At 46.5% G+C, this 27,756-nt stretch overlaps 1 protein-coding gene and 2 long non-coding RNA genes across 3 annotated transcripts; all 3 read left to right on the forward strand.

The window, feature by feature from the left end:
- Positions 1 to 585: 585 nt before the first annotated feature.
- On the forward strand, positions 586 to 27,339 carry HTRA3 (HtrA serine peptidase 3). The gene is made up of 9 exons (XM_083698369.1): positions 586 to 1,182; positions 8,015 to 8,114; positions 10,305 to 10,527; positions 12,261 to 12,455; positions 14,372 to 14,404; positions 16,124 to 16,238; positions 22,692 to 22,740; positions 26,159 to 26,254; positions 26,754 to 27,339. Exons 1-9 carry the CDS (start codon positions 774 to 776, stop codon positions 26,917 to 26,919), a joined length of 1,386 nt encoding a protein of 461 aa, XP_083554495.1. The 5' UTR covers positions 586 to 773; the 3' UTR covers positions 26,920 to 27,339.
- LOC310825231 lies at positions 1,208 to 5,987 on the forward strand. The gene is made up of 2 exons (XR_014555180.1): positions 1,208 to 1,305; positions 2,447 to 5,987. It is a non-coding gene; the product is annotated as an uncharacterized lncRNA (long non-coding RNA).
- On the forward strand, positions 16,245 to 21,012 carry LOC310825225. The gene is made up of 3 exons (XR_014555173.1): positions 16,245 to 16,638; positions 16,918 to 19,196; positions 19,457 to 21,012. It is a non-coding gene; the product is annotated as an uncharacterized lncRNA (long non-coding RNA).
- Positions 27,340 to 27,756: the final 417 nt, after the last annotated feature.

The following is a 27,756-nucleotide window of genomic DNA, read 5'->3' on the forward strand; positions in this document are numbered from 1 at the left end:
GAAGTATAGCAAGAATCATTTGAAGATCTTGTTTACACTGCGGTGGCAGACACCCGACCGTTGTGTTTTTGCATACAGCCGCTGAACTTGCTGTTGTCTCGCCGTCGCCATTTCCAGCCACCTTGTATCGATCTCATCGACGGCGATGCCTTATTCTTTATCACACGCGGGCCTTTGCAAATTGGTACTTCCACCTCGTGCCTTTCTTTCTCTGCATCGTTTTCCTATTTTGCATCGAACGGCGTCTCCTACTCCGCGGCGCGTTTGCACCGATCTGGAGGAAAAGTTGCTGGGCGCGGAAACCCCGCCACGCACTGCGAGTTGCAACTGTGCGGAGGCCGCGTTCTTCGCATGTTGTCCCGGGAAGCGGGGCCGGGGCTGGTTTCTAAGAAGAGCCGAGGGCGCTCCGGCTTGTGAGGGCGGGGAGGGGCGAGTCCGCCTTCCGACAGCAGGCGACCCTTCCCGCGCCGCGCTGGCCGCCCCTTTCGGAGCCTCCAGCTGGCGCTGCGCCCCTTGGCAAGCGGGGAAGAGCGGCGTCAGTGTCCCCGCGTAGCCTCGAGGGCGTCCTTCCCACCACCTCCTCCGCGCCTCCTTCGACAGCAGCAGCAGCAGCAGCAGCAGCAGCCAGCCCGGCGAAGCCCCCTCGCTCGCTCCCTCGCTGCCGGTTGTGCTTCGCCTCGGCGGTTCCCGGAGCTCCAGCGCCCTTGGCGCGGCGCCCTCGGCCCGATTGGCTGGTGGGGCGCGCCGCGGGGCTCGGCGCCGGGCTGCCGGCCATGAGGGCGCTGGCGCGGCTGCTGCTGCTGGTGGTGGTGGCGGCGCTGGTGGGGCGCGGCTGGGGCGCGCGGTGCCCGGCGCGCTGCGACGTGTCTCGGTGCCCGAGCCCCGGCTGCCCCAGCGGCTACGTGCCCGACGGCTGCAACTGCTGCTTGGTGTGCGCGGCGGGCGAGGGCGAGGCGTGCGGCCGCGCCGAGGACCCGCCGTGCGGAGACGACCTCCAGTGCCGCTTCCCGGCCGCCGCGGGCCAGGGCCCCGGCGTGTGCCAGTGCCAGCTCCGCGCGCCGGTGTGCGGCAGCGACGGCAGGACGTACGCCAACGGGTGCCGCCTCAAGAGCGCCGAGCGCCAGGCTCTGCAGCAGGGGCTGCCGCCCGTCGTGCAGGTCCAGAAGGGCGCCTGCCGAGCCGGTAAGAGCCGCGCCGACCCCCGCCAGACCCCTAAGAAGCGAGGGCCAAGCGGAGAGCCCGCCGCCCTCTGGCCCGAAGGGAGAGCAGCCGCTTAGGGGCCGCCTTCTCCTCCAGCCCCCGGCAGTGGCGTAGCGTGGGTTGTCAGCACCCGGGGCAAGGCAAGTAATTTGCGCCCCCTAACCCATGGATTTGCACCCCCAACCCATGAATTTGCGCCCCCTAACCCGTGGATTTGACCCCTTAACCCATAGATTTGCGCCCCCTAACCAATGGATTTGCGCCCCCTAACCCATGGATTTGCGCCCCCTAACCCATGGATTTGCGCCCCCTAACCCGTGGATTTGCACCCCCTAACCCATGGATTTGCGCCCCCTAACCCATGGATTTGCGCCCCCTAACCCGTGGATTTGCGCCCCCTAACCCATGGATTTGCACCCCCAACCCATGAATTTGCGCCCCCTAACCCGTGGATTTGACCCCTTAACCCATAGATTTGCGCCCCCTAACCAATGGATTTGCGCCCCCTAACCCATGGATTTGCGCCCCCTAACCCATGGATTTGCGCCCCCTAACCCGTGGATTTGCACCCCCTAACCCATGGATTTGCGCCCCCTAACCCATGGATTTGCGCCCCCTAACCCGTGGATTTGCACCCCTTAACCCATAGATTTGCGCCCCCTAACCCGTGGATTTGCACCCCCTAACCCATGGATTTGCGCCCCCTAACCCGTGGATTTGCGCCCCCTAACCCGTGGATTTGCACCCCCAACCCATGAATTTGCGCCCCCTAACCCGTGGATTTGCGCCCCCTAACCCGTGGATTTGCACCCCCTAACCCATGGATTTGCGCCCCCTAACCCATGGATTTGCGCCCCCTAACCCGTGGATTTGCACCCCCTAACCCATGGATTTGCGCCCCCTAACCCATGGATTTGCGCCCCCTAACCCGTGGATTTGCACCCCTTAACCCATAGATTTGCGCCCCCTAACCCGTGGATTTGCACCCCCTAACCCATGGATTTGCGCCCCCTAACCCGTGGATTTGCGCCCCCTAACCCGTGGATTTGCACCCCCTAACCCATGGATTTGCGCCCCCTAACCCGTGGATTTGCGCCCCCTAACCCATGGATTTGCACCCCCTAACCCATGGATTTGCGCCCCCTAACCCATGGATTTGCGCCCCCTAACCCTAACCCCCAGATGTTGCGCCCGGTGCGGCCGGCCTCCCCCTGCACCCCCCACGCTACGCCACTGGCCCCCAGAGAGCCACGGACCCTCCGGGTCTTGCTCCTGATCCGCTTGCTACTGCGAGAGAGAAATACGGAGCGGGATGGGAGCTTTAGACGCAGGACTTTGAAGGCGGCCTGACAGCTGTCACTTCTGCAGCGTGGTGGGCTCTGTGATCTCACTCCGCCCTTGCCGAACAGGTTTTGTGTGCTTCTGTGGCGCTTCAGAAACCTGCAACACCTGTTCCACCAGAGAGAATAGCAGTGCAAAAGATGAGTGAGTGTGTATGTATGCGATGCACAACTTGCATCGTTCGCCTTCAGCTGGCTTGCTGCCGACAGCTTTCTTGTTGAGCCAAACGCCGTAGGCAAGCTTTTTATGTCAGTGCGCTCTTCCTGACGGGGCATTCTTCTGGTGAAGGCAATGCTTTATTCCATTAAAAGACAAAAGACGTACTGATTTGTGCCACGTGCCAACGTGGCAACAGAACCAATTTGGGAGCAACCTCTCCGTGTAATAACAGCTCAGTAGGGAAATGAGAAGGATTTAATGCACTGCATTAACTTCTCTCTCCGGTGGGGGAGCATGTACTACTGGCAGCATCTCAAGAACGTTTTGTTCTGACATGGTTCCTTCTCTCAGCTGAACCCTTTTCAGTTCCCTTCATAGTGCATCATCCGACAAAGCCTAACAGTAGGCCTCTGATCTTCAAAAAGTTATACATTTAGAGGATTATATTCCCACATTGACCTGCATGCAGTGGAAAAGGGGCTGGGAGAGGAGGTGGGCTCTGCGTCCAAAACAAGAAAAGAAAAACAATCTCGCTAGGGTCAAACCGCATGTTACACTGCAGCACTCAGGGCTGGCCCACCCACCAGGCAAAGTGAGGCAACCAGCTTGGGTGGCAGGATCCACAAGGGCAGCAGATCTGGCCTCCAAGGAATGCCAGTGGCAGTTGTGGCACACTTCTCGGAGGCTGGATCTGGCACCTCCTTGGCAGCCCCCCACCCACTGCCGCCTCTACAGTGACCTTTTGGCAAATAGGAGGCGCTGCTGGTCTCCTCCAACTCTTGTTCCTAATGCAGATTCTTATTCATCACTTGCTCCTGATCTAGATCATTGTTCACTCCTTCCCTGGCAGGGTGACAAACCCACTTTGCGGTTCACTTTAAATGCCTTGGGCCAGCTCTGGCAGTAGCTTTAAATCAAAGCTGCAACAAGAAACTAAGACGTGCTGTGAACAACTCTTGGCAGTGGCACAAATTGTAGTTCCATGTTCTTGTGGGACCTGCTGTGGGTCACAGACTGATCTAAAGTGGGTCACATTAAAACAAGCAACACTATCACTATTTTGAGATAGGGTAAAACATTAAGAAGTGGGTCTCTAAATACATATTTTGGGTGCTGTATGGTGGCATCTCCCTCCCTTCCCTTTGTGTATTGTGCTCCAAAATGGACCAACGTACAGGGACTCCCAACTCCTCCCTGGACAGATGCCTCTAGTATTATGTTGGTGGTGCTTGTGTCACTGGAGCTGATGGCTTGGTGGTGCTGTGATGTGTCCTTCATCAACCTCTCACCATGCATGTGGGTGATTTCACCAGCACACTCTCCAGATCTGCCTTTCTCAACCTTGGGTCCCCAAATGTTCTTGAACTTCAACTACAACTCCCATCATCCCTGACCACCGGCCATGCTGGCTAGGAATTATGGGAGTTGTAGTCCAACAACATCTGGGGCCCCATGGTTGAGAAAGGCTATTCCAGTTGGTGGGCACAGGCAGTGTTTCAAGGAGCACTAGGGAAGCAAGCCTAGAGACTAGGTTGATGTCTGTTGTTTCCATAACTCTTCTTGTTATGAGACTTTTGTGGGTGACCAGAGAGTGTGTTTGGATCCTGGGTGAGAACTTGGAGGGAGCATGTGTGTCAGAAGGAAAATGAATTGATACTGATTTATATATATTAGTCACTTTGCATTAATGGAACATTTTAATACGTAACGGTGTAATTTTGTAATATTTAAGTTGTCTGTGGATTTTTAAGCTTTTAGTACACTGCTTAGAGATGTTTTAAACATATTAAGCAGGATAGAAATTAAATAATCAATGACTTCTCTTCTAAAATGCTATTTTAGTAGGATTTGGCAGGAGCTGTTTTTTTGGCATAATAGTTGCTTACCTTCCCCCATATCCTGCATCCTGGTGTAACTAGGGTATAGGATTGCTCTGTAAGTGGAACTGATGGGTTTTTTTCCTCGAATCAGAAACCCCAGTTGAACTATTTTGGGCAATTGAGTAACATTTTCAGATAGTATGTAAAATTTACATGACACACTTTTTAAAGTTTTTGTTTAGCAACTTATGTCAAACATGCTAAATCAGATCTCCTTGGTTTTAGGACAGTGGAGAGTTTTTTGGGGGGAAACTTTCCATTCAGTTTTTCCCAGAAAACCCACATAATCTGCTAGAAATACAAACACTCAAACAATAACATTATTTTCTTTTCCGGTTGTTTCCTGCAAGTTTCAGACAGTTTCAAAATGTTTACTTTGGTTTTCTGTGTGTGCAAGTCATACCATTTGAAAATTTTAAAAACAGCATTTCATAGTTCTGTGGCTGAGTCATGAAAACATGTGCACAATGGGCTGTGATCTTTTTGTTTTTGAAGAAGAACTGTTTTACCCTGTAAATTAAAGCCTCTTAGTAATGCAGAGACTCTTAACACAATATTTGGAGGTTGGCAAAGGGAGAAAAAAAGCCATTATCTTAGGCTGCATACACACAGCAGTTTAAAATGGATTCAGTGTGTGGCATCTTTTTCACACTCCCCTCCATTTAATTTGGATTTCCCTGATCCACAGATAATGTGGTTTGTTGGGGGGGGGGGGGGAAATCAACATATAATTTCATTTTACCCAACTGTGGACATATTGAATAGTATTGTGTGTGAGGGAGGGGGTTTAACCTATGTGCTTTTTTTTTTTTGGATATCACGACATTCTTCAGTGGGCTGCTGGTGGGTTGAGAGCAACACATATTTTATGTAAAAACAAACAAACAACCCACTGTTTTGTGTAAGTGTGCTATATCACAAAACTTGTATCTCAAAAACATTTTTTAAAATAAAAAAATGCCCACCCACACGGTTAAACAAATATTCTCACAGCAGACCTCACAACACTTTTATTGTCACCATCATTATTAAATAAATTTATATGCTGCCTTTCAACCCAAGATCACAGGGTGGTTGAAATTCTGATGGGAAGCCCACTCACAGGTAGGGAATGCGCTGTTGTGCTCAGGTGCTGCTTTCGGGTGTCTGATTGGTCATGGCAAAAACAGGATGCTGCACTAGACGGGCCATTGGCTCAATCCAGCAAGCTCTTCTTATATTCTTGGGACCTAAGTGCAACCACATTCTCCCCATTTGTGATGCCCAGAAACTGGTACACTGAAGATGGAACATGGTTAAGAGCAAATGATAGGCTTACAGTGGTACCTCTGAACGTGAACGGGTAGACCAAATGATGCCTCCAAAATGAAAACACAAAATACATACATACAAGAAGAAGAAGAAGAAGAACAATAACAACAACAACAGAAGCAACAACAACAACAACAGAAACACTACCCCACACACATTTAAAAGGACATAGAAAAACAACAACAACAACAACAACAACAGAAACAGAAACACTACCCCACACACATTTAAAAGACATAGAATCAGCCAAAGGCTTGGGTGAAGAGGATTGTTTTTGCCTGGTGCCTAAAAATATGTAGTGAAGGTGCCAACGAACCTCCCTGGGGAGAGCATTTCACAAACAGGGAGCCACTGAAGAAGAAGAAGAAGAAGAAGAAGAAGAAGAAGAAGAAGAAGAAGAAGAAGAGGAGGAGGAGGAGTTTGGATTTGATATCCCGCCTTTCACTCCCCTTCAGGAGTCTCAAAGCGGCTAACAACTTCCTTTCCCTTCCTCCCCCACGACAAACACTCTGTGAGGTGTGTGGGGCTGAGAGACTTCAGAGAAGTGTGACTGGCCCAAGGTCACCCAGCAGCTGCATGTGGAGGAGCAGGGACGCAAACCCGGTTCCCCAGATTATGTGACTGCCGCTCTTAACCACTACACCACACTGGCTCTCAGAAAAGACCCATTCCCTTGTTGCCACCATGATTTTCGCCAGGCAGGTCTGGATTAGTTCATATGGGGATAGGTGGTCCTTTGTGCAAGTCTGGTATAATGGAAAACTTGTATTTCAAAAATGGAAAAGAATTGGCTGTGTGCACAGTTAAACAAATATGCCCACAATTGACCTCAGGTTTCCAGAAGTTATGGTGGGTGGGGAAATACCAACTGAGGGGAGAGGACAACACCACAGGGTGCAAATAAATGCAGCTCATCTCACTCGTGTGGACAGGAAGTCTCAAGACCTTGAGAGTTCAATTGAATGCTCATGGTGCGCAAAAGCACACCCGGGAAAATCAAAGTTGTGTGGCTCACATGCACTTTAAACCCCTCTGGTGTGCCTGGCAGGGTGTAGAAGTATGAATGGTGGCTGAATGTATAAAAGGCCTTTTTTGTTTGTTTAATGAGGAATAACTTTGATGGAGGATTTGGAATCACAATAAATATACATAGAAAGGAAATGGGTGTTGGGAAATTAAAAGGTGATGGGAAAACACACATAGGAGCTTGAAGTATATACTTACTGAGAGTCAAAGCCCAAAGCAGGGGGCAGCATATACTTATTAATAAATAAGAAATTTAAATGTTAATATAAATTCTAAAATCGAACTTGCGCTGAAAGTTATAAAGTTGACCTCTGGCAAGTGAAGAAAACTTTTTGAAATGTTGCCAGTGGAATTTGTCCATCCCCTTCAGAATCTGCTTCCTTCATTTATTTTCTTTGAAGATATTTTTTTAAAAGCAACTTTCAGCACAACAGGTTCAGCATGGAATAAAATAATAATTATGACTCATGTCGTTTGAGGAAATGAGATGTTAAACTGTTAAAAAAAATGAACCACTAGTCCAGAATAAGCAATAATTTTTTAAAAAGCTTAAAACTCCTTCCTAATGTTGGAGTATTTGATGTGCTCGTGTAGAGAAGCAAAACAAAAACATAGCATTTTTAAAGAAAATAATATTCCTCCCCCACCAAGTACTTCTGGGAACTTATTTATTTCTAATTACAATTTTTACATTTCCTGTAATGATGATGTCCTCATGCAGAATGACAAACAAGCAAAATACAGGGACAATTTTTGTTTCTCTGAGAAACTAACCAAAAAGCTTCCGGGGGGTGGGGGTGGGGGTGGGGGAAATATCTTTACATTTATATTGTTATTTTGTTTTTTCACATCTTAAATTAAAAATTATTATTTGCTTGATTCTGAAGAGCTGAGACAAAATAGAATACAGGACGTGACCATTTTACACACATCAGATTGACTGCTGACCGTCCATCACCATGGGTCTGGAAGTGGCCCCAAAACGGGGCAGGGCTGGGGCAGGGGCATAACAGGCATTCCTATTACGTAGAAATAAGCAAAATCCCTATTGATTTCTAATTTCTTAATAACACTTCCCTTTATCTTTGCTAGTATAGATCATCAACAGCCAAACAGCCCAAGGTATAAGTTTAACTTCATTGCAGATGTGGTGGAGAAGATTGCACCAGCAGTTGTACATATAGAACTTTTCTTAAGGTAAGCTGCTGGCATTTATGATTAAAAGCAAAAATGCTGTGCACGTACATACCTAGTTTTGATGACAACAGGAAAGCGCAACACTACTTTGCCACCATTGGGGATTTGACTACCGGCGGCTGGGGGCAGGGGCGGGCGTATGGTAGAATTCTTAGATTTCTTTTGATTTCCTTCTCTTTACTTTGTGCTCATTCAGCCGTTCTGTTGAGGTGGATTTTGCACATGTCCAGGATGTCCAATTTAGAGCAGAATACTATCAGCAACACACACACAAATTGTGCTGCATGCTCAGGCTCAGCTAGCCAATTGGATGGAGCAGGAGGCACAGACACTCAGCAGAAGTGGCCGAGGCAGAACCAAGGAGTGGATGAAGAAACATGGGTTTTCTGGAGAAGGTTCCAAGATAAAATATGTATACAATGTGCACAAGTATGGACTCACAGGTGACAAACAGAATGCTGAAAGCCTGGATTTTACCAGCAAGGGTAGATGGCAACAACAATGGGTGGAGTTGCACAATAAATAGTAACTGAGCATTTTCCATAGAAAATCTTTCCAGTATTGGGTGGCAACTGTTTTAGTGCATTTAATCACCCACCATCTGTTTGTAGTGCCCATTAGATCAACTTACTTGTGGTGACTTTAGCTCTGCCTCTTGTACCTCAGGAAACCTGTTGGCAGAGGAAATGGGGGAACGTTCACTGTACTCACTGTGAGCTTTTACTGTTTAACCTGAGGGTAAATTTACAAAAAGGGAGAATAGCAGAAAAGTGTCTCATTTTAAAATGTGGATGTCAGAGCACTGATATTTTTGTAAAGAAGATTCAAAATCTACCTCAGTTTCCTCAGGTAGGAGCTGCCCCTAGATATAATTGGTATTAAAATTCATTACACTAAGTGAGCCTGAGGCACAAGAGCAACCCTGGCAATTGTATCCTGTCATCCTGCAGCCTTTTTTGAGTCCACAGCATTCTCTCCTTGGGAATCTTCCAGGCAGCCATTTTGCCTTCGCAGTACTCATGAATTTGTCTTAAGTTGTAGGGCCAAACAACACAACGTGACACAGGAGTTCTGGGACTGAATCACCCAATTTCTTTTTATTTTCCTGAAAGCGGGCAGACGATCCCACAGAGTTGAGGGTCGTTTAACCCATTTCCCCTCCAAATCAGTTCTCCAATGCAAATCACTCAACACCCCCCCCCCCCAATGTCACAGTTAGCCATGGAGGGAAGAAAACCATTCATTTTCTCATTGTACTTGCATGTTTTCTTCTCAGTAGCTAATACCAACCAGAGAGGGTACAGGGGGGAGGAATTAACCAACCTCAACCCCCAGACTTTACCCTCAATTCAAATTGGAAACCCCTTGAAGGTGTTTTTACAAAAGTAAAAGGGCATTGTGAGATCTTCACTCAGATAAAGTGGCTGGTAAAACAAGCAATAACCCCCCCCCCCAAAAAAAAAATATAATACATAACAATAAAACAGGATCAGGTAAAACCACAGACTTCCCACATGTGTAGTTTAGCCTTGGGATATGGGCAACTGAGAAGAAAAAGGAATTGGGAATTACCTGATTATGGCTGACTTTTGTTTGGACATATAAGCTGTAGCTGCTGTTGCAGGTACAGTGGTACCTCGCAAGACGAAATTAATCCGTTCCGCGGTTTTTTCGTCTTGCGAAGCAAGCCCATTGACAGCTTAGCGGATTAGCGCTATTAGCCGTCTAGCGGCTTTTAGCGATCAGCTGAGAAGGAACAGCTGATAAGCGGCTTAGCGCTTAGGGAAAGGGCGGAAAAAAGCGGAGGGAAACCGCGGGAACTCGCAAGATTTTTTCATCTTGCGAAGCAACCCCATAGAGAAATTCGTTTAGCGAAGCGCCTCCAAAAACGGAAAACCCTTTGTTCTAGCGGGTTTTTCGTCTTGCGAGGCGTTCGTCTTGCGGGGCACCACTGTAGATGCTTAAAGATGGGTTGCTCCTGAAGGCTGTCTGTTGTGCAGGACCATCACTAGTATAGTGTCTGGATGCTTGTTGTGGGGCATGTGCTGGGATTTCTACAGCATTTTATGGGTCTCTGGAGAAGAGGCACTGCCCTCTTTTTGTTTCTGGGAAAAGGGTGCAGATCACAGTTGTGGCCGGCTTATTTTTTCTCGGTGAGGTTCATTGATTAAGAGGTGGCATTTTTTCCAGGCATCCTCTGTTTGGCCGGAATGTTCCTCTTTCCAGTGGATCTGGGTTTATTGTGTCAGATGCAGGCTTAATTGTAACCAATGCCCACGTGGTGTCAAGCAGCTCCACAGTCACCGGGCGACAACGATTGAAAATCCAGCTGCAGAATGGAGACACATATGATGCAACAATCAAAGACATTGATAAGAAATCTGATATAGCGACGATAAAGATTAATCCAAGGGTAAGTAGGGCAAAGGAAGTGTGCCCAATATTTGACGAATGCTCTTTGCATTGAAACCTGAGGCTGCTGACGCTCCATAGTTGCCTTTAGACTCTCACTGTTTTATGGTAAGGATTCAGTCACATACCTGAAATTACGGTTTTCATGAATAAAGTGGATTAAAGTACTCTGGTGCAACAAATCCACTTTTAAAAAACACCCCCACTTTTTGTTAGGAAGGAGAGTGATGGGGAAAGGCAGGAAAAGTGTGAGATAACTGTTCAAGGACAGCAAACAAATCAGAATAGTTGCTCAGGAAAGAGCTGCGTTTGTGTCTCTTGTAACAACTAGTTTTTCCCTAAGAAGGTAGTGATTTTAGCAGGGTTAAAGTGCATTGAGGTAGAGGGTGCTTCTCCTCTTGGATCTTATCTTAATAGGCATGAAATGCATCACAAGTGAAACATTCCACAAATGGAAATTTCTTACATTTTGCCAAGTTCCTTTCAAGTGATTTAGATTGAGAACAGATTTGTAGATGAATGTGCACTCCGAAACGCCTAAAACATAAATCATAGATGGTACAGTGACTGTATTTCCTGACAAGATGTTGGAAGCAAGAGGAAAAGGGAAACCCGGAATGATTTCTAAACTCCAGTTCTTTCATAGTGCTGTTCATTATGAAAGACACAAAGAAGTAAAGTTTAAATTCATGATAGATTTACCACCACCGCCCACAATTACTTCATGAAGCGGCTTGGAAAAAGCTGAGAATCTCCCTTTACTTCAAAAGATATTGGTAAATAGCATAAATTATTCCAAACCAGTTGGAATTAATTCCCATCCTATCCCATCCCTGATTGGGAGTACAATGGCATCTGCTCACCCCACCCATAAGCCTCTTTTTAAATGTCAGGAGCACTGCAAACAATATTCCCCAACAGTCTTTGGGATCAACAAAGCAGTGCTGGGAAGAGTACAGGTATAGCGGAGAAGGAAGGAGAGAGATTTTTCCCCACCTTCATGGTGGGTAAGAGAGTGCAATTGAGTTCTTCCCTGGCTTGATTAAAATCTGAGCCATGGGGAAATTGGGGTGGGGTGGGGGTTATAATGTTCATCTTGCATGTGAAGGGAGCAGCCACAATGCATAATATGAACCTGGGAGTTGTTATTTTCAGTGGCATCTCTAGTTTAAACATTGAGAATTGGACTGAAAACAGAACGTTGGTGTCCTGGTGGTCTTTATGCAATTTTCTTGTGGGGCTGTATGTAAATATTACTAACATTTCTGCACCGATACATCCCAAGATCTTGGAGTGCTCAAGGTGGGCATAAGGCCAAGTTCCAAAAGCAACAGTTGCTGGGAAAGGAGATCGAGCTTAGCCAAGATGGGGGTCCTCTGCAGTGAACTCAAGCTGGGGCCTGGTGGTTCCTGAGGCCCTGGTCCTTGGGGTCAGTTTACAGAGTTGTCAGTCAGGTGTCAGGATTAGTTCTGCGGCCTTGAAAAGCAGAGATTCATCTGCAAAGCTTGTGGCAGTCACACAGTATGGGTGGTGCAGAGCATAAGGCCACGTGGCTTGGCTCTTGGGAACCCAGTAGCTTGCCTTGAGTAGTGCAGACTTAGTCCAAAGTCTGAGCTTCATAGTTCTTCATAGTTCTACCCTGTCCCTAGTTCTGATACATTACTAAAAAAAAATCTGGGAATGCTATGGTTTGCTTTCCTCTCCTCAAATGCAACCACTGCCTTTATCTCCTAGAAAAAGTTGCCTTTCCTTGCCATGGGCCTGTCTGGGGATCTGAGGCCTGGTGAATTTGTTGTGGCCATTGGGAGCCCCTTTGCTTTGCAGAACACAGTGACAACAGGGATTGTCAGTACAGCCCAGCGAGATGGCAAAGAGCTTGGCTTGAAGGATTCTGACATGGATTATGTTCAGACAGATGCTATCATCAATGTAAGTAAATCCTCTGATTTCAGGAAATCTCAAAATCTATGAAGGACCAGAGGTGATGATTTTTAATCAGTCCAACTACTGAGAAAGAACATACTATTGGAAGGTTTTCCAATAGTTTACAGTTTATCCAATTTACAGCAGTCCACTACATTCAATACATCTTTTGACTACAGGCAACTCCCAATTTACGCAGGAGTTACGTTCCCAGGCACAACATGTTGAATTGAAATCGCATATATTTGATACACCACTGAAAAAGCCTGCAAATACCCAGTTCTACCCCGTTTTGTGACATTTTTGTAACTTTTGGGGTGGCTTCGGGTTGGGAACAATGCCTGTGTGCACAGTCATTCACACTGAACATGCCTATAATGGTAAAAAGGTAAAGGTAAAGGTACCCCTGCCCGTACGGGCCAGTCTTGACAGACTCTGGGGTTGTGCGCCCATCTCACTTAAGAGGCCAGGGGCCAGCGCTGTCCGGAGACACTTCCGGGTCACGTGGCCAGCGTGACAAAGCTGCATCTGGCGAGCCAGAGCTGCACACGGAAACGCCGTTTACCTTCCCGCTGGTAAGCGGTCCCTATTTATCTACTTGCACCTGGAGGTGCTTTCGAACTGCTAGGTTGGCAGGCGCTGGGACCGAGCAGCGGGAGCGCACCCCGCCACAGGGATTCGAACCGCCGACCTTTCAATCGGCAAGTCCTAGGCGCTGAGGCTTTAACCCACAGCGCCACCTGCGTCCCTGGCCTATAATGGTAGCTGTCTGTATTTCAAAGAAACTGTGAAAGTGGTCTGTATTTATGAAATAACAAAGGCTGATTAATGTTTTCTATTTTTCTGGTGTTGATGAATCATTGTTTAACCGCTGTCCTTGTTTCAGCAACTTGTAGAACTTGGCAAATTGTTTTGCATTGGCTCATTATTTTAATGTTTCGGCTTATGTTCTTTGCAGGAGGAGGACTCTAGTCCTATTTCCTGATCAGCAGGGCTACCTTAACCATGACCACTCCCAGCAGCAGCGTGGCATCTCAGACTCAGTCAGAGCCCTTGAAAGGGGTTCTGTAGACCAACAGCCCTTAACCTTTTCAGATCTGGGGCCCACCTTTAACCCCAAAATGCACTTGGTGATCCCATAACTTAATTTTTACCACTTATTTATGTGGTGGTAGCGCTGCTGTTGCGACCTATCTTAGATCAGACTGTGACCCTGTAGTGCAGAGGTAGGGGGTCTTTTTGGCTATACTGATGGCTTGAGAACCTTCATTTTCTCTGGTTGCTCCATTTCTCTACTGCCTGACCATCCCTGTTGGGCTCAGCTGCCATTCCCTCATCTAGGATGTGGTGGGGTCTTCAGCCATAAAGTTCCTGGGAAGTGGTAGGCAACCAACTCCTGGTCTTTCCAGTGACTCACACAGCCCATGCATGACAGGCCAGGCAAGTGTAAGCTGAGAGAAAGATGGGAGTGGGAGAGCAACTCTGTGTCCGCCCACATCAGGCATGTCTGTCATTCTCCAGTGAGCCAAAAAGCTGAGGTGCCTTATAGAGATGCAGATGCAGAGAGCGCTAAGATTGGCCTCACACATTTGTGTTTTCCTAGCTGTCCCAGTAATTTTAGCTGAACTGCCGCCTTACTGAAACTTGCAACTTGTGCAAGGGAATGAACGTGTGTCTTTATGTCTGCATATGGTGCATGCATATTGTTGTTGTTGGCATCTGTCTGTCTCGAGAGACAATGGAGTGCACCCTTTAGCGGTGAAGTCAAACGGCTGCATTAGCAGCACTGAAGTGACCTCCCTGTGAAGAAAATGAGTCTAAGGTGCACACAGCAGAATTGCTGCCTGATAAAGTATGCTTCATTGAAATATGATGTTCACTTCCTGAAAGTAGCCATAACGTTTTCTGATATTGTTTTGCAGTACGGAAACTCAGGAGGACCTCTGGTAAACTTGGTAAGGACAGATTACTTTAAAGGAGCTTGATAAGCATCTGTCTGCTTTCATTTATCAGATTGAATACAGTGGTACCCCGCAAGACGAACACCTCGGAAGACGAAAAACTCGCTAGACGAAGGAGTTTTTCGTTTTCTTAGCCGCTTCACAAGACGCATTTCCCTATGGGCTTGCTTCGCAAAACGTAGCTTGCTCCGCAAGCTCCGGGGATAGCGGGGAAACGCAGCGCGTCTTCCCCGCTGTCCCCGGACTTCTTTTGAAGCAAGGGGCGGCGGGGAGAAGATCGCTTCTCCCTGTTGCCAGCCCCGCAATCTCCGGGGACAGAGGGGAAGGCGCGCATGCCTTCCCCTCTGTCCCCGGACCCCTTTTAAACCAAGGGGCGGCAACGGGGAGAAGCGATCTTCTCCCCTCCGCCCCTTGCTTCAAAAGAGGGGACAGAGGGGAAGGCGCACGCACCTTCCCCTCTCTCCCCGGACCCCTTTTGAACCAAGGGGCAGCAACGGGGAGAAGCGATCTTCTCCCCTCCGCCCCTTGCTTCAAAAGAGGGGACAGAGGGGAAGGCGCGCGTGCCTTCCCCTCTGTCCCCGGAGATTGCGGGGCAGGCAATGGGGAGAAGCAATCTTCTCCCCGCTGCCCCTTGCTTTAAAACAGGTCCGGGGACAGAGGGGAAGGCGCGCGGCGCTTCCCCTCTGTCCCCGGACGGTCTCCATAGGAACGCATTGATTGATTTTCAATGCATTCCTATGGGAAACCGTGCTTCGCAAGACGAAAAACTCGCAAGAAGAAAAAACTTGCGAAACGAATTAATTTCGTCTTGCGAGGCACCACTGTAGTTTTTCCCCCGAAAAGGGACAGTTACCCAAATTGCCATCTTGATAGTCTCAGTTTGGCCAATAGCGTAGGAGTTGTTTCATGTAGTGGCTGGAGTGCTAGACCTGGGAGGCCAGGGCTCCAGTCTCCATTTGACCGTCAAGTTCACTGGGCTATCATGAGTGTGAGAAGAACAGGTCTATCAACGCATTGATGATACCCAGCCTTGTTTCCTCTTCTAATTTAACCTAATTCCCACAGTCTTTAAGTCTATTGTGAATGGCCAAGCTCTCAAGCAGAGAAAGGGCTTTTCCAGCCCTGCTCTGCAGGATTCCTTAACCAGAGATACCAGGGACCGAACACGAGGCCCTGGGCATGCAAAGCCTGGGCTCCTCCACTGAGCTGTGGTAGGTGCCCTGGGTCTGTTTTGTGACATCCAAAAATGCTGTGGAAGCCCAGCCCAGTGGTCATAGAGCTGAATGCAGAAGCCAAAGACTCAGTCCAGCATCACAAGCCATGGCGACACATGACAGTTGCAAAAAGCCAAGCGTATACAATCAGAGCTTTTTTTGGGTTAAAAATGAAGTGCCGGCACTGATAGCATAGAGCATGAGATTCTTAATGTCAGGGTTGTGGATTGAAACCCCAGGTTGGCCAAAAGATTCCTGCATTGCAGGGGGTTGGTCTAGATGACCCTCAGGGTCCCTCCCAACTCTATAATTCTACCTTGGTAAAATGACCAAGGGGGTTGTACTCTGTAGCAGTGAGTACCGTGTCAGAAAAAACACTGATTCTCGTTAATTAACTATTGTGATAAAAGCACAAGCTGCCTGTTAGGAATACACTTCTTTTTAAAGGCAAAAGCTTTTAAAATAACAAATGAAATGTGTTGGTATCTTACTTCAACAGGATGGAGAAGTGATTGGCATCAATACATTAAAGGTTGCTGCAGGAATTTCCTTTGCTATTCCTTCCGATCGCATTGCTCGATTCCTCTCGGAGAATTCTGACAAAGAAAGTAAAGGTAAAATTTGAAAGCATTTGTTGGGGATTGGGCCAGAGCAGGGGGTGGGGAAACCTTTTCAGAGGCAAAAATGGGCAGAGCAACAAATGTGAATTTTGCCGTTTTCCCCCCAGTGGGCTATTTTCTATGGACACTCACACACCCCTCTGCACCCTCCGCCCAGGGACGCAAGAAGCATGGTCAGAGTTCAGGGGCATGGTCCATGCAGGCAAAAACACCCAAGGAGAGTGCAAAGCAGGGCTGGTAAGGGCCTGGGGAAGGTGTGCTACGGCCTAGGGACGGGCCCTGAGCCTGAGGTTCCCCATCACTGGACTAGGGAAAGATATTGTACTTCCGGTTTAGTGCAACCAAAAGTTTATTTTTGATAGAAATGCCCTAGGCCACCTTAACAGTTACAGTGGTGCCCCGCAAGATGAATGCCTCGCAAGACGAAAAACTCGCTAGACGAAAGAGTTTTCCGTTTTTGAGGTGCTTCACAAGACGAATTTCCCTATGGCTTGCTTTGCAAGACGAAAACGTCTTGCGAGTTCTTGCAAGTTTTTTCCCTTCCCCCCCTTTTTCTAAACCGCTAATAGCCGCTAAGCCGCTAATGGCCGTGCTTTGCAAGACGAAAAAACCGCTAGACGAAGAGACTCGCGGAACTAATTATTTTTGTCTTGCGAGGCACCACTGTATTCAGGATGATATTATGTGGCAGCAAAATACTCTTACGTAACAGTCTTCCACCTGCCTTAAAAAACAAGTCCTATCAAACTCGGTGGGGCTTACTTCCAGGTAAATAAGTTTAGGATTGCCGCATTAGAGCATAGCCTCTTAGGAAAAGCAAACGTTTAGTTATAACTAAGTGTTTGCCCCAGGCATAGTTTATAACATTATTAAATAATAATAATTAAAGGAGGCCTCATCTTCAGATGAAAGATGCTTAAACAAAGTCTTTTATATCTGCAGGGATAAGATGGATGTTGGCATGACGTTACTGTGCTACTCCTGAAATTGTTTGCACTCAGGAAGTTTGTGCATGTACTGCAATATGCATGATTATAATAGCATATTATCACAATTATGTTATCGAGATCATATATCGTTTTGATACTGGAACTGATTCTCGGTTTTCCTGCCCAAGTGCTTTTCCACATGCATCCCATTGCAAGTGCTATTTGATATAAATATGCTTTTATGTTATGGCTGTATCATCTGTTGGCAGAACAGTTTGGCAGCTCAAATGACATTAAAATGGTCTAATAGTCCATCTGAGCACCACCACTATTTAGGGACCAAGAGTGCTGCTACTTCCCCTCTTCAGCCTCTGCTATGCGAAGAGAAAGAAGCTGGGTCCCCTTCCTTTCTCACTAGTGGTCCCTATCCTGTTTTCCGTCCCACTGGACCCTTCCCCTCACTCTTTCAGACTTCACTTTTCCTCCTTCTGTGTTGAGCCTACAATGATGACTATTTTTCCATGTGTGAAATTGACTAGTACATTACTAGTGCAGTTTAGGGCATGGTAAGTAGCCGAGCTCCTTTCAAATCTTACATATCACTTTTCTGCATTCTGTCCTAGCTGGCTGCCTTAATTTCCTTCCTTTCTAACCCACCCCCCTTCATTTCTTCACACGCTTTTAGTAGCAAGTGCTCCTCCAGGCTGCCAGACAGAAAGCACTGGGGGCTGCTTTCCACAGAACAGGCACAGCACAATAAGCTGTTGCGCCAGCTTTTCCTGTGTTGCTGCCGCTGAACTGAATCGATTCACTTCTCACGTTGGATTGACAATGAAGTGCTAGAACTGTGTGTTGAGGCTCGTAAAGATGTCAGTATTAATTGCTCTTGGAATTGTTATTACTCATATTTCAGTATCTGCCTGTGAGTATGAATTAGATACAAAGTGTGGCATTAAACATAATTGAAGCATTTTTAATGGTTACGTAATTTCTGATATTATTTCCACCAACTCTGGAAAAACTCAGCCTCCAGCTGCAAAAGTAATTATGGTCCCTATCTGGGGCACATTTTAATAATTATAAAATATAAAATACAATGCACAGATGGTTATAACCAAGTCCCCTTCTCTGCCCCCCCAACCTCAGCATCCAGTTTGTTCCTTCCGCGTGGCCCCAGCTGTTGGATCAGTGGAGGAACAGGTCACAAAATATCTATTTGCACATACATTTCCTCATCCAGCTGTAGTTACCAGAGTGGAAGCAGGGTTGGTTAGATCATTATTTGAAGCACAAGTCACCAGAGTAATTCTCCACTAATAACAGAAGTCCCTGCTGTCACAGGAAAAGGGCATGAAAAATCGCTAAGAAAAATCCCTTTCTGGACTCCTAACACTTCACAACTGGAAAACCACAAAATATCCTCTATTAATTACCCAGCTCCATCTTTGATCCATGCTGCTTTAACTGTTTCAGAAACATGAGTCCCTCATTTCCTTTTTCCTACTTACTCATAGATTAAAAGCCTGTTGCTGCTTACTCTAGAAGCAACATGGGAAGTAATTGGGAGCAAGATTATCCACTAATGACTATGGGTCGCATCGAGTGCTGCACTTGCAGAGTCCTACTCAGCCACTAGGATTTCCTCTCCCTGCCCACCTCCAGAGGTCCTCCGGCCTTCTGGAGCAGATTTTGAGGGTGCATGGGGGAGTCTGCCAGGGAGAAGAGAGGAGTGGAAAGTTCTGCTGTGCAAGCAGAAGTCTGCTGTGTTAACAGAATAGCTGTTTTGGATACGGCCACATATGTCTCTCTGTGTGTACATGTACGTACGTACACACACGCTGAAACCAACCCGTTAGAAAACATAAAACCTATTTAAGAACCTATAGGGGCTATTCTCACCCCCAAAAGCCAAGCCCAATTAGAAACAGTAAAAGCTGATGGTTCTTTGGGAAAATACTCAACCTTGTTCTTTTGCAGACATTAAAGCGAATGAAATTCTGCAGCTGGGTGGTGGTCCCTAAGTGTATATATGAAGTACCATATTTTTTGCTCTATAAGACTCACTTTTTCCCTCCTAAAAAGTAAGGGGAAATGTGTGTGCGTCTTATGGAGCGAATGCAGGCTGCGCAGCTATCCCAGAAGCCACAACAGCAAGAGGGATTGCTGCTTTCACTGTGCAGCGATCCCTCTTGCTGTTCTGGCTTCTGAGATTCAGAATTTTTTTTTCTTTTTTTCCTCCTCCAAAAACTAGGTGCGTCTTGTGGTCTGGTGCGTCTTATAGAGCGAAAAATACGGTACATATGATAGAATTAGGAAGGAGCCTTGCCAGTCTTATTTTTTATTTATTTTATTTACAATGTTCTACTCTGCTTTTTTGCACAAGTGCCCATTCAAAATGACTTACAATTAAAAAAATGCCTAGAAGGCAACTTGAAAGTTTTCCTCCTACCATACTAGTGGGTATAGGGATGCAGGTCGTCCTGTGGTCTCTTGGACTTGCCAATCAGGTCAGTGGTTCAAATCCCTGCAATGAGGTGAGCTCCTGTTGCTCTGTCCCAGCTCCTGCCCACCTAGCAGTTCGAAAGCGCACCAGCGCAAGTCGACAAACAGGTACTGCTGCAGGAGGAAGGTAAACGGCATTTCCGTGCGCTCTGGCTTCCGGCATGGTGTCCTGTTGCACCAGAAGCAGTTTAATCATGCTGGCCACAAGACCCAGAAAGCTGTGTGTGGACCAACGCCGGCTCCCTCGACCTGAAATGTGAGATGAGTGCCTCACCCCATAGTCGCCTTTGACTGGACTTAACCATCCAGGGGTCCTTTGCCTTTTACCTTTTTTTCCCTAATGGATACAATCCCCCCATACCTCTTGTGCTGCTATTGAGCTTTTTACTATTAAACTTAGTAAAAAGCTTAATAGCAGCATGGTGTTGAATTATCAGAGTCTCAGGGGAGAGAATATGAGGACTGGATGTTGGCAGGTGTTAAATATTTGCAAAATGCTTGAGTTATATGCGTCATGAGTTATTTAGAAAGCTGTCGTTTCCATGCCAGGGAAAGGAGGGAGGGAAGCAGGCGGACAAAAGGGGGGTGGGGAGAGAGAATGAGAATTCTTCTGTCTCCCACCCCCATTCACAACCCTTCACCTTGTCCATTATGAAATACCGTACATTGGTAATGTTCACTCTTGCACACTGGATATGTGTGTGTGTTTAAGTGCATTCGTTTTAGGAAAGATGCACCTGTCTGTATGCCCAGTTTGACAAAATGGGAATGGAGGGTGGGCAAGTACTTTTTGTCAGGAGAGGACAAGCACTCAGCACATGCATATATCCTCTCAACGCCCACCCACTAGTGTGAATGGGAAACATTGCCTTAGGAATCAAAAGGCAGAAAATTAAATCTGCTTTTTGGTGTGGAACCCTTGCACCAATGTGCATGTGGAAAATTCGGACCTGAGGTACCCATTGTGTGAGAAAACACTTCCACATGGAAACAGCCCTCGTTTTAGGGCCAAACCACATAAGACATTTGCTCTTCCGTCCATTTCAGTCTCTCTTTAAACAGAGCTGTGAGTCCCCCAAATGGTATTGTCACCAGGGAACAGGAGGCCCTTTTCTCAGTGTAAAGCCTGCTCTACCATGTCACAGGTTTCCTGGTGGGGGAAGTAGAAGCCAGAGAGGGGTATTTGTACCAGAAAAAGGGGGAGAGTACAGTGGTGCCCCGCAAGACGAATGCCTCGCAAGACGAAAAACCCGCTAGACGAAAGGGTTTTCCGTTTTGGAGGCGCTTCGCAAAACGAATTTCCCTATGGGCTTGCTTCGCAAGATGAAATGTCTTGTGAGTTTTTCTGACTTTTTCCCTCCCCCCCCCTTTTTCTAAGCCGTTAAGCCGCTAAGCTGATAAGCCGCTAAAATCCGCTAAGCCGCTAATAGCGCTAATCTGCTAAGCCGTCAATGGGCTTGCTTCGCAAGACGAAAAAACCGCTAGACGAAGAGAATCGCGGAACGGATTCTTTTCGTCTTGCGAGGCACCACTGCATTGACACTCCTCTCAGCACTGTGCTCCCCGCCTAATTTGCAGAGCCCCGTGGCTGTTTTTAAAACAAAGTTTAAACAAAGCCTCACTGCCAGTCATCCCCTTGTGTTGAGGACAGGGCACCTTCCCTGCTCTGAGGTCATACAGAGAAATAAAGGTTTGAGAACTGCTGCAGATATAGAACAGCTTGCCCTTTCAAGAAAGCACTTTGGAGACAGGTTTTACCTTAGGCGAAATAGATCATGTATATAAACTTTGTAAGTCGTAAGGTCTAAAAATAGGAAGCTGCCACATAGTTTAGAAACTTGGCAGATTGTCTGGCCTTTCCGTAAGCTTTCCTAACAACCTGATGTTATGAATTGGCTTGAACTGCTGCCTGTGGAGATTGCTTTGTGCTGCCACACACACATACACACAAACGTGGACTTCTCTGCCCTCCTTCCCTTATGGCCAGGGAAGAGAGGTGCAGAGCCCTTAAGATGCTGCCTGAGGGAGGAAATGCCAGCCCTAGGTCTTTTTCTCAGCCCCATTATGTAGCACACCTGAGCCCTGGAAGGGCTGGCACTTGAGCTGAGCCAACCCTGGCCATTGGGGACATTTCTGTGAAGACCTTCTTATGTTGACAGGGCATGGCAGCTGTTTCCTTTTAAACTTTTTTTTAATTACCGTATTTTTTGCTCCATATGACACACTTTCCCCCTCCTAAACAGTAAGGGGAAATGTGTGTGCGTCTTACGGAGCGAATGCAGGTGGGAGGCAGGTGGGAAAAGAGCCGCACACATAGCTCTTGGGGGCTATTCCCGAGGAGGGAGAAGGGACTGACTGGCTGTGTCAGTCCCTTCTCCCTCCTCGTAGAAAAGCCCGCAGGAGCCGTGCTCCCTTTAAAGAGCGCACAGCTCTTGCTGGCTTTTTTGGGAGGGGGGGAGGGACAGAGGGCAGCCCCTCAGTCCCTTCCCCCACCTCCCGGAAAAGCCCCCAAGAGCCGCACTCCCTTTTACTAGCCATGTGAAGCTAGGGGAAAGCCTGCAAGCGCCGCATACATGCTCCACGCGGCTCGTGAACGGGAGCGCTGAGCAGAGCCTGGCATGCATACAGGCTCTGCTCAGCGCTCCCTTTAAAAATATTTTTTTTCTTGCATTCCCCTTCTAAAAACTAGATGTGTCTTATGGTCAGGTGCATCTTATGGAGCAAAAAATACAGTAGCTGGGCATTTTAATGATTATCTGCATTGGTTTTAATGTTTTGACGTTGTACACTGTTCTCTTATTTTATTATACAACGGCATAGAAATACTTTTAAAAATAAATAAAATTTACAGTATGTTGCTGAGAAACCCAACTGTCTTAAAGAGATGGCCTATGGCACAAACTTTGGTTATTTTATATGCCATGTAGAGGTTTTTATGTAATTCTGTAGTGTTTTATGTTACTTTGTGCTTTGGAACGTTTTAAAAAAGCTAACTAGGTTTTCATTTTTATTCCAGATATGAAAAAAAGGTTTATTGGAATAAGGATGCTGACAATAACACCTGCGTAAGTCTCTCTTGGTATACTGAACTACAGAACACCCAGAGCTGCATTCATGTATATAATTCCAGTTGATATAAGCCCATCTTCCATGTGCAGAATTGTAACCCCGGGCCTAAATCCAGTTGTAGCCAGGGGCTGCGAATCATGTATAACAACGGGTGGACTAGATGAGCATTCTCATTCACATCAAAAAGAAGCATTGCTGGCATCTGGGGACAGCATTTTCAGGTAACGACCAATGCCATAATGCCTCAGGAAGGCCCATTGGCGCCACCCCCTGACCTGCTGTGTAGGAAGAGGAGCATCTGGGCAGCTGCCCTCCCTCCCTCAGTGGCATTGCACCCCTGCTGGCATGCAGCTACTGCCCAGAATAGGAAAGCCTGCTGTTGTGTTGTGCCACCAACTGACAGCCCAAGTAGACAGGCAGGAGAAACGTGAGTGAGCAGCAGCAGTACCAGGTACTGGGAGATGCTGGCAGCAGTGGGGATTGGACCACAGGTCTCATCCTCACATCTGTCCAGAGGGAGAGGACAGGTAAAGTTCATCTCCTGTACATCTGAGGATGCCAGTGATGCCACAGCCTCTTGCTCCTCTCTGCTCTGCCTAACTGCTCATTTTGGCAAGCAGTGAGGAACATCTGTGTGGGAACGTTCAGGGTGACAGGAGAGGATATATTGTTTATTAATATCCTTCCTAACTTGCGCTAGCAAGTTCCTTTACTTAGCAGAGTTACATTCCCCTTTTTACACGCACAGCAGATAGCTGGTTGCAGGCTCGTGTGAGCCTCTCACTATTATACAATTCTGTCTGTCTCAGATTGAATTGTACATTCCTAGTTAAATTCCCTTGAATCCCTTTTAAAAGAATAAAGACACCACAATCTTATTCAAAGTCAATAAAAGAAGTTTATTTACATCAGTTCACAGTTGGATTCCTGAAGGCAGACTTAGTTACAAATATGTACATGTGGATCTACCCCATATGGGGGAATAATCCCAGTGCTTCTGTTAGCTGCGAAGCTAGCAGAGCATTCCTAGCTAAAAGCTGGTCAAACAAAGAAGGAAGTCAAAAAGAGGGAGGTGTGCTGTGTGACTCGTCCCTTTGTTACCTGGACAGGTTACCGCATTCGCCCCATAGGACGCACACACATTTCCCCTTCATTTTTGGAGGGGAAAAAGTGTGTCCTATAGAGCGAAAAATACAGTAGGTCATGCCCACCTTCTATCACATGCAAACAGAAGGATGCTCCAGCCGGGAGGAACAGGGAGTTTTGACTAGCTGGACCAAACATTCCCTTTTATGTCTTCTCTAGCATTTCAAGGAATGTTGTCCTTGACTGCTTCTCATGGATCACATCCTACAGACTGCAGCAGCAGCAGCAGCAGCTGCCTCCCATCTCAGTCAGGAAGAGGAGAAGCTGCTGTTGCCTTGTTGAAGGGGGTGGCCACAAGAAGCTCACCTGAGGCAAAGCACCTTACCACAGACAATAACCTTGGACTACTTGAACGAGGGTGTGGATGCACATCCACAGTGTCTGCAGAAGGCAGCTTATGCATGTCAATGCCTTACACGTGTGCATGGGTGTGTGTAGCTAGGCTGTGATTTTATGTTTTATTAGAGACACTCCTGAGTTTATAATGACTAAGGACCAAAGTTCACATGGCATGTAGTTTGCCCCCAGTATTTTTCCTTTTACAAAATTAAGGGTGCCATCTCAAGTGGAAGATAAGCGCAGAGGATAAGAGACTTCTTAATCCTTGACCACTCAGGTTTTCCCGATTAAAAACAAAACAATAGTACACACCCCAAAAGCTGCTTGTCTTGGGGCAGAACCAGCTGGGAGGGGAGTGGTTTTTTGGCAGAAAAGAACTGTGGGCTCATAGTCCATTTTAGATCACAGTCTCTGCAACTGCATTTTGTAAAATAAAATATAAAAAAACTGTTGGGAGACAACACATTGGAACAGAGAATTGGGTTCAGCTGATCCAACAGCCAGCTTATTTGTGGAAATAGTTTCTCAGGCAAGATTACGTGTGAGCTGTGTACTGTGATAAGAAGGGCTTGCAGCGATTCCTCCACAAGGAAGCTGTGATCTTCGGTGGTGTAGAGGCTTTGGGGATAACTTGGGAATAACTTTGGGTTGCTAAGAGAAGCAGAACACAATTTTTTTTTTAATTAAACAAAATTGGCAAGACGTTCTTACACAGCTGCAGGGTGGCATTGGCAGCAGCAGAATCCTTGGAACTCCCCGAACACCCTGTTAGGATGTTCCCCAATTCCCTGAGACTCCTGGGCTCTTCACAGGCCCCTCAAGGCCCAGCAGCTGATGAGAAACAGCTTATTTCAGCAGACTCCAAAAAGGAATGCCAGCCAGCAGCACTGCCAAGTCTGAGGGGTCTGGATGCCACCCTGATTTCTCTGCAATCCTCTCGCCTCACTGCCCTTCCTCTTCCTCCAGGCAGCAAGAAAGGGCCCCCGTTCCTTGTTTATGTGGGTGGGCAGAGTGAAAAATACATTCTCTGAAGGATGACTTAGGCAGCAGTCTCTTCTTAATGCTGAAGTAGCTTTACCTCTCTGCACACAAGTTGATGCTGCCCAGTGGCAATCGCTTGAGCAGCACATGCCCGAAAGCCTCATGGCTGGTGGCCTCATTCTGATACAAAACATGAATAGCTGTCCTTTTATTGTCCGCCCAGTTTGCTTTAATGGCAGCAGAGAAAGGCTCACTTTCCTCAACCCCAGAGGTTTATAGTCAACAAAGTTGGCCCGTCAGACTTCTGCCTGCACTCCAGGACTTCCTCTCCCTCTCCTCTCCCCATGCATAGTCCCCCAGCTCCCATATCTGTTCAGAGAACTTCCCCCCCAACCCTATGATGCAGATTTGAGCATCAGAGGAGAGGAAGTCCCATTGCTCAGCTGGAAGTTCTTGCACTAATGGGGCAGCTTTGTTGGATACAACCCAAAATATCCAGAGATGGGGGTGGGGAGGGGTGGGCTCATCCTCTCCCACTTTGAGAAGAAATAGTGCTCCTAATCTTTCAGACACCCAGTCAGCTTTTCTCAACCCTTCCTTCCAAAGAACCAGAGGAGCTGTGCAGCACAGCCCACCTGCCCCCTTCCTCGATGAGTTTCCCTCCCCCTGGGGTACTACATCTGTTCCCAGAAGCTGAATGTTACAACCGTTTTTCAGAAAAACTGCTCATCCACCTTGCCTCTCACCAAGAGTCCACATAAACAGCCTGTGTCTTACAAGTTTCACTTGCCCTACTAACTTCCATTTAACACAATACTGGAAAGTTGTTTTAAAATGTTAATTCATGGAGGTAGAAATTCTGAATTCTTCAAACGCTGCAGCAGCAATAGTAATACAATGATTCAATTTTGGTAATATTTGTGCTTCTTTTCTTTTCTTCTTTTATAGACTAGTGGAAGAACTTAAGCTCGATGATCCAGATTTTCCAGATGTCAGTAGTGGAATTTATGTGCATGAAGTTGTTCCAAATTCTCCATCTCAGAGGTATATTGGTCACAATCCAGAAGCAGTTGCTTAAAACATGCTAAATCCAGCATAAACTCAGAGGCAGAATTAGATTCAAGGTTCAACTTGTGTTGACTGATTTTTATTTTTTAACCGACTAAAAAAACTTGCAATGAGAGCCCTACTTTCCTTTTCTGGAGTTGTATATCCAGTGATGTTTCATTTTTAAGTATTTTTCTTAAAGTCTCAGCTGTATTAGATTTCAAATCATGTAGGAGAAATCTGTAATATCTGTGCTTATTTTTGTTTTTTGTTCTGGTTTTTTGTTCTAATAATTGTTTTTAATGCTGTAACCCACCCTGGGACCTTAGTCTGAAGGGTGGGTTATTATTGTTAACAACAACAACAACAACACATTGTAAGCTGCTTGGGAGCGTTTAGGGGAGGTCAAAATGTTTTAATAAATAAATCTGTGGTTTTTTAAAAAAAAATAAAGGATAGACTTTATCTTATAACTGTTTCTCTTTTGCCATCACAGAGGTGGGATTAAGGATGGAGATATCGTTGTTAAGGTGAATGGGCGTCCATTGGAGACTTCTGCTGACCTGCAAGATGCAGTAATGAATGAATCACCTCTACTACTTGAAGTTAGAAGGGGAAACGATGACTTGTTGTTTAACATAGAACCTGAAGTGCTTATGTAAAACAAACTGAGGAAGATCATTGCAACACAATTAAACTCATTTATTCTGGAAAATCAGATACCTCCTTTACAATGATTGACATAACTGCCTGAGCCGGGGGCTGTACCTGACAGTCAACAACCTCACTACTTCAAGAAAGTTCCTTTGGGTAGTTCTGCATATTGAATTTCATATAGTGTACGACTGTTGTATATGAAAGCAGTGAAATGTAGAAAAACGATTCTTATAGAATTATTGCCTGATATAAAAGCAAAACAATGTGCAAACAAAGCTAAAATTTTGAGAAAGTGCACAATTTTTCAGGGTTTTTAAAATGATTTTTTTTCATTGTATTAAGAAAGCATTATTGTACAAATTGTATACTTATGACAAGTACTGTATGTTCTACTGTACAAAGATTAAAGTTTACACAACTGAAAAGTTTTCTCCTTCATTCTGTTTAGCTATTATTTCCCAGTACTATTGCTTTGAACAGAAGCACTATACAACAGCCCACCTGAGCCCTCAGTAGAAGTGCTGTACTATGGCAACTAGGGCTATATCACTCACGTTTAAGCTTAAGCCATTGCCAAAGAGGAGAATAGTACTAGCTGGAGCTGGTGTCCTTTGGGACGAAGGGCAGGATATTCATTCAACAAATTAATAAATAATTCTATATAGTATCTCTGTTCTGGATTCACCAGAGGGAAGGGTGAAAAGAAGAAGGCACATCTGTCACTACTGTTCACTAAGTGTCTGTTGCGCAGCAAAATGTTCTGTGAACATTTCCCCAAGAAAAATAATAGAATCATAGAAATTTAGGCACCAGCAAAAATGTTTCTCCTTAACCAGGACTTT

This window comes from Podarcis gaigeae (assembly GCF_964106915.1).
Source record: "Podarcis gaigeae genome assembly, chromosome: 9".
Lineage (NCBI taxonomy): Eukaryota > Metazoa > Chordata > Lepidosauria > Squamata > Lacertidae > Podarcis > Podarcis gaigeae.